Source organism: Cnephaeus nilssonii (genome assembly GCF_951640355.1).
Source record: "Cnephaeus nilssonii genome assembly, chromosome: 3".
Taxonomy (NCBI): domain Eukaryota; kingdom Metazoa; phylum Chordata; class Mammalia; order Chiroptera; family Vespertilionidae; genus Cnephaeus; species Cnephaeus nilssonii.
Genome location: NC_137074.1, coordinates 59,562,747 through 59,568,746, shown reverse-complemented (window position 1 = coordinate 59,568,746; position 6,000 = coordinate 59,562,747). Strand labels below are relative to the sequence as shown.

Sequence of the window (6,000 nt, the reverse complement as noted above, 5' to 3'; positions counted from 1 at the left end):
TGGTTGGCACCCATTCATGCTAAAATTTAACAAAGTGTCACATAATAATGATGGATTGAGAGACCCCGGGGCACAGTTGCACAATCCTTGCTTAAGAAATCCATATCTACATTATTTACGTGTACAATCACCTATGCAAACCAAATACTTTTCTTTCTGACTCAGTACCCATCTCCTATTACCTTCCTTAGATTATCCTCCCCAGGAAGCTCAGCAGTGCCCGTGGCTTCTCTCCCAAATCACTGCCACTACTCAAGTCCCTGCCATGACCCCACCTTCCTTCCAAATGAAAGGCTTCCAAACCATGGGCTCCACGCCTTCCTGTCCTACAACCAACCAGGTGTGCCCCTTAGGCCAGCCCTGCTGTTCCCATGACTGATCACGAGAAGGGAATAGGCACACGACGATGAAGAGAACAAAACCATGATGTGGCCGAGGAGACCAGAGGCAGAGGCACTTGCCACAGGCCTGGTGCGGCTTCCACAAGGCGGCTGTACACAGGAAGGGCAGGGGAGGAACAGGAGATGAGGAAGAGGGGGAGTGGGAGGGCTGGTCCCCTCTGTTTTGTTTTTAAGCTGTTTAGGATTATGGATACTGAAATCAACACATCTGTAGGCCTCACACAACAGAAACAAGATTGAGCACCCAAAGCTTTTTTATCTTTTACTGAAGAGGTATTTTCGATGTATTATTAGTCACTATGTGATTTGTAAACTGCTCATTCATACCCTACATGTACAAAATCATTTTACAAAAATGATTGAAAAAGTAGTAGATAATGTGTCCTCTGCAGGGGTCTTACTGGAAGGCGTATCCGGGCCGGTGACAGGATTAGCAGCAGCAGCGGCCAGTACTGTGGCTGCTGTCCTCTATCTGGCCCTGTCCTCCCGGCACCTCGTAAATTCCCAAGTCCATTGCATCTTGGTTCTTCACCTTTTCCCCTCTTCTGCCACTGTCTTCTCACCAGGACCAGCCTCTTCACAGATGGCCATGCAGGATACATGAGGACAGAAATATATCTTCGTACCTTTTTCCCTCCAGGGAGGACAATTCTGGTTCTCTGGGACATTCAGCAATCTTATTTCTGGTGGCCTCTTTTATCCCACAATGAATCACTTCAAACCTAAATAAATCTCCTTCCATTAGGGTTCTCAAGTAGCCTGCATGATAGCTTTTGAGTCTTCCTTTTACACTTAGTCCTTCAAGTATCTATTACAATATTTTAACCTTCGTGATCAAAACAACTAAGAAAGCTGTTTTGTTACTATTGCGTTATGTTCCATCTCACCAGGAGCTCTACTAAGAAAATACAAAAAGGAAAAAAGTTCAGCTCGACAATCAGCTGCAGCACGTTCTAAATGTGTGCTACTAGGGGAAGTCTCTAGGCCAAAATTATTGCAATCAAATATCCAGTTCTTCCGAACATCACCAGACAATCCAGGGTCATGGGCCAGACCAGAAATCCACCGTGATGTTGACATATAAAGGATTGTAATCCACGGATAGTAATTTATAAACACAACTGTTCAACCCATCTGTCCTCCAGACTCGTGACACCTGATGTAAGAGCTTCATCCTAAAGATAAAAAGAACAAATGTGTAAGAATTTAACATGTATTTCCATTGCTTTTTGCCTTGCCACAGAATTTCGCAAAAGCATCTTGGTAAATTATTACAGCTCTTGGGTTTCTTACTGCAAAAAAAAGTTTATTTTCCCCACCTAAGGTAATGGACATCAATGACAGCCATGTGTTCCTGTGCCTGACACCATGTGAGACCCATGTCAGTTACAGTAACAATGTGGATGGAGATCAGAAGCACAATGTGTTGAGCTAAATAAAGTCAGGGGAAGATAATACAGCAGGATTTCACTTATTGAAAATTAAGAAACATGCAAATTAAACATTCTTTTGTGTAGGTATACAAATATATGGGAAAACAAGAAATGGCACAAATAATTATAATTATCACAAAATTTTAGGAAATTGTTGCCTCCTGTAGTGGGGAGCAGATATGGGGATAGCCACACAGGTAACAGGCATACATTGGGTGGGGGACACCATTAGTGTTCATGATATCAAGAATCTTCAGATTTTTCATATAATTTATAAGTATTCTTTTTTATCTATTCAATAATATTTTTTTTTATTTAAAGAGAAAGATGCATGCCTATGGACAGAGATTAGTAAGCAAAGGGAAAACAGAAATATTTATTTTGTTAAAGTGGTAGATTCTAACAAAAAGGCTAAAAGCCCACTAATATTGTTTTAAAATGTAGACTTCAGAGGGGTGGAGGCAGGCTAGAAAGGGTCAATGGGTGGGGAGGGGGAAATATGTAAGACTTTCAACAAGAACGATTTAAAAAGAAAAATGTAGACTTCAACAAAAGGGCCAAAAGCCCTTTAATGCTATTTTAAAAGTTAGGGGAGCCCTGATCGGGTGGCTCAGTTGGTTGAAGTGTTGTCCATACACCAAAAAGGTTGTGGGTTCGATTCCCGGTCAGGGTACATATGCAGGTTGTGCATTCAATCTCTAAGTCGAGGAACGTTGGGGAGGCAAGTGACTCTCTCTCTCTCTCTGTCTCTCTCTGTCTCTCTCTCTCTCTCTCTCTCTCTCTCTCTCTCTCTCTCTCTCTCTCGCTCTCTCCTTTCCTCTTTCTACAAATCAATAAAAGCATATCCTCTGGTGTTGGTTGGAAAATTACCCCAATAAAAAAGCTTTGAACGAAATAAACTGGCTCATCTGATCGGATTCCGCAGTGTCCAATATTGACAGAAGGGACTAAGCAGGTAGCCGGCAAGGCTCGGAAGCCAGGACTTACCGCCCTATGTTCACCTCATTGCCTGGGTCTCTAGTGTGGAAGATCATTGTATATTTACCCACATCAGGCATTGGCCGGATTATTTTCATTCTATGAAGCTCAACCCTAGACAAAGAACACAGGTGGTTAAAAAAAAAGGCTAGTCTACTTACCTACCACTAGGCACTTAAACAGAATCATTTGTAAAAATTTATACACAGGTGCACACACACACAGGGTCACACATAGCTTGCTTATCTGCATATTAAAGAAAGAATATCGTGCACAGGGCCTCTAGTTTTCTTATAATGTAGGGCCTCAGGCAATAAGTCCATCAAAAAAAATCACACTAAAAAAAAAATCACACTTAACATTTACTTTTGGGGTACAAAGGAGGTGTATCAATTTATAGTATATCATTTTCCAAAAGCAACTGAGAAAGTACATGTTTTAAAACATCATGATTTAAGGTATATAAATGCATATAATCGCTATGTTGTACACCTTAAATTAATATAATATTGTATGTCAATTATAATTGAAAATAATTTTTTTGAATAGGAGAATCAAGTCTCTTAGGATCCCAGTTTACTTAGCACTTCCTCCTTTTCACAAAGTAACGATCTTTTAAAGTCACAAGCTATAAACCCTTAGAACCTAGGTTCAAATCTAGACTTAGTTATTTACAATCCTGGTAAGTCGGTTCATTGTTCTAGGTCTTGGTTTCCTGTCTATAAAATACCAAGGGTGTTACAGAGGTGATCAGACAGGCGCAAATGAGAGTCCACAGGAGCATGCTTTGCAAACTGCAATGTGATATATAAGTGCAAAGAAGGGTGGTGACTGCTGCACAGGTGAGCCAAAAAATATTTAGTAAATAAATCGCAACCAACTTTTATGTTAAAATCATCTAATCATCCATGGCATTGGTTGAGAATCATTCTGAAGGCCCTGATGTTCTTATCAAACAAAAGCAAAACCTGGTGCTCTCCTGGACCTTGCAGCCAAGGAGCAGCAGGAAAAGGGACAGTGATGATACATGATCAGTGCAAAATCCTACTACCCATCCCATCTGGGCTGTAAAATAGACTTGGGGAAGATGATGGGTATCGTTTACCTCTAGCCTTTGCTACTCTTGCCCTGGAATCTAGCGGATGCCCTCTGTCTACTTCATAATGAGCCCCGGCCACACAGGCCTTGAAGGGCTGTTGCCCGTCACATGGCCACTCCTATGAAGACTTTGGTCAGGGAAATCCACTCCCCTCCTGCCAGAAACATCCCAGACTCTAAGCCTACACATGGGGACAAGACCAGCAGGGAGCCCTGGCTTCTTTCGGCTGAAGCAAGGGGAAAGTTCTGGCAGTCACATATATATTAATTCAGAACCCCAGCTGACAGAGTTCCTTCCCAAGAGACAACGGCAGGAGGAAAGGGGGTCCCCTGATAGCCAAGAAGGCCTTGTTATTATAAGTCTAAAGACACTAGCCCTCGCCCACCGGCATGGCTCAATGGTTGAGCATTGACCTGTGAACCAGGAGGTCACAGTTCGATTCCCGGTCAGGACACATGCCCGGGTTGTAGGTTCGACCCCCAGTGTGGGGCGTGCAGGAGGCAGCCGATCAATGATTCTCTCTCATCATTGATGTTTCTATTTCTCTCTCTCTCTCTCCCTTCCTCTCTGAAATCAATAAAAATACATATATTTTAAAGATACTGGCCCTAGGCTCTTGAATAATTACTTATCTCTGGGAGGTAGGGATACTGATAGCCATCTGGCTATAAAACCCTGCTCAGGGGAGGGAGAGCTGAGAGAAGAGGTCAGATATATTCCCTCTGAAGCCCTCAGAGCAGAGAGCAGGCCAGGAGAACCTGCGGGTAATGCTAGCAGCACGGAGACCGGCCTGGGAGGCAGGCAGCAGCTGCTCCCGGGGTATGCGGGGCTGGCTAATGCCTAACTGAGAGGACCTCTTGGCCGGCTTCAGGTGTGCAGCACCACAGGCTGCTGGCACTCCCTGCTCTGGGCACGGGGAACTGGGCAGGAGAGAAAGCACAGGCTTATAACGAGCCACTTTCCTCAAATTGCAGCTTTGCATTCACTGGCGAGACCCTTCTCAGTAAGCAGTGCTCACGGACAAGTCCACAGAGACCTCCGTCAACACTGTGGGCCCCTAACACCCGGGAGCCAGGAGCAGGCCACCTTCCATCATTTCCACACTGCCAGGGTCAAAGAGCAATTTGGGCATCTTCCCTCAGCCCCTGACATCCTTTACGCCCAAATCTGCGGCCTCGTGCCCTGCTGGACTGGCATCTATAGGAACTATAACGCATAGGTTTCCAGAGCCATCACTGACCACAGAGCCCCGTGAAGGGGACCTGTCTCTGTTGTTCACCTGAGTCTGAGGTCATCGTCTTCGCCTCCCCATCCCCAGTAGTTGTTAGAGAATCCATTCACCTTGAAAAATTGCTCTCGGCTTAGGGCAGTAACACCCCCAAAATATCCGTTGTAACGCAACCTGGAGCAGAAGAGAGGAGAGAAAAGGTAAGAACATGAGCGCAAAGGCTTTTTGTTCTCCACAGACACTGGAGAAGTCTCTGTCTCGGGGCCGGCATTCTAGGAACTTGAAGACCATGCACTCCACCCATCCAGTCCTGCTGGGCACCCGCCTCCTGACATTCCTAGCCTTGCCTGTCTGGCCTCCATTCCTGTCTAGACAAGTGCTCACATCTCCTCACTAAGCAAGGTGCCACCCACCTGTTATTGTTAATGTTTAATGTTTGTGTGCAGAGGTCGACAGAAGTACCTGTAAGTGTGCACCATACCATAAGATGTGGATGACAGATTTCATCCCATTTGCCAATCCAATGAGTAGTCGTAGCTACAGGGCACTGGGTTAAGAAGGATTCTGAAGCTGCACCCAGGTTCAGCATGAGTAAGTGTCATAGAGAATATACTGGTATTTTTACTCTCACTTTGTTTTGGGTGGGGGTAGAGAGCAGGAGACAGTTCCTGCTCACACGCTGCGTGCACATTTCCACTCCCAGCATGCAAAGCTCCATCTCAGAGTCTGTTCCTGAAGAACCCAATACACCTCAACTAACCATGACGTTTCTGGTTTGAGCAATTAGGTAGATGATAGTGGCTTTCACAGAAACAGAGTATACAGAACAATAATTAGGTTTTGAAAGGAAGACAGTAAATT

General features: G+C 44.6%; 1 protein-coding gene across 2 annotated transcripts in view; it reads right to left on the bottom strand.

Moving 5' to 3' along the window:
- Positions 1 to 650: 650 nt before the first annotated feature.
- The window catches only part of B4GALT4 (beta-1,4-galactosyltransferase 4), a 34,115-nt gene continuing 28,765 nt past the window's right edge, over positions 651 to 6,000 (bottom strand). For both annotated transcript variants that reach the window (XM_079767097.1, XM_079767096.1), the window contains exons 5-7: positions 5,191 to 5,313; positions 2,822 to 2,926; positions 651 to 1,576 (exon numbers count right to left, since the gene is read on the bottom strand). In XM_079767097.1, coding sequence (XP_079623223.1) covers positions 1,444 to 1,576; positions 2,822 to 2,926; positions 5,191 to 5,313 — 361 coding nt within the window. In that variant the 3' untranslated portion in view covers positions 651 to 1,443. The remainder of the gene's footprint in view (positions 1,577 to 2,821; positions 2,927 to 5,190; positions 5,314 to 6,000) is intronic.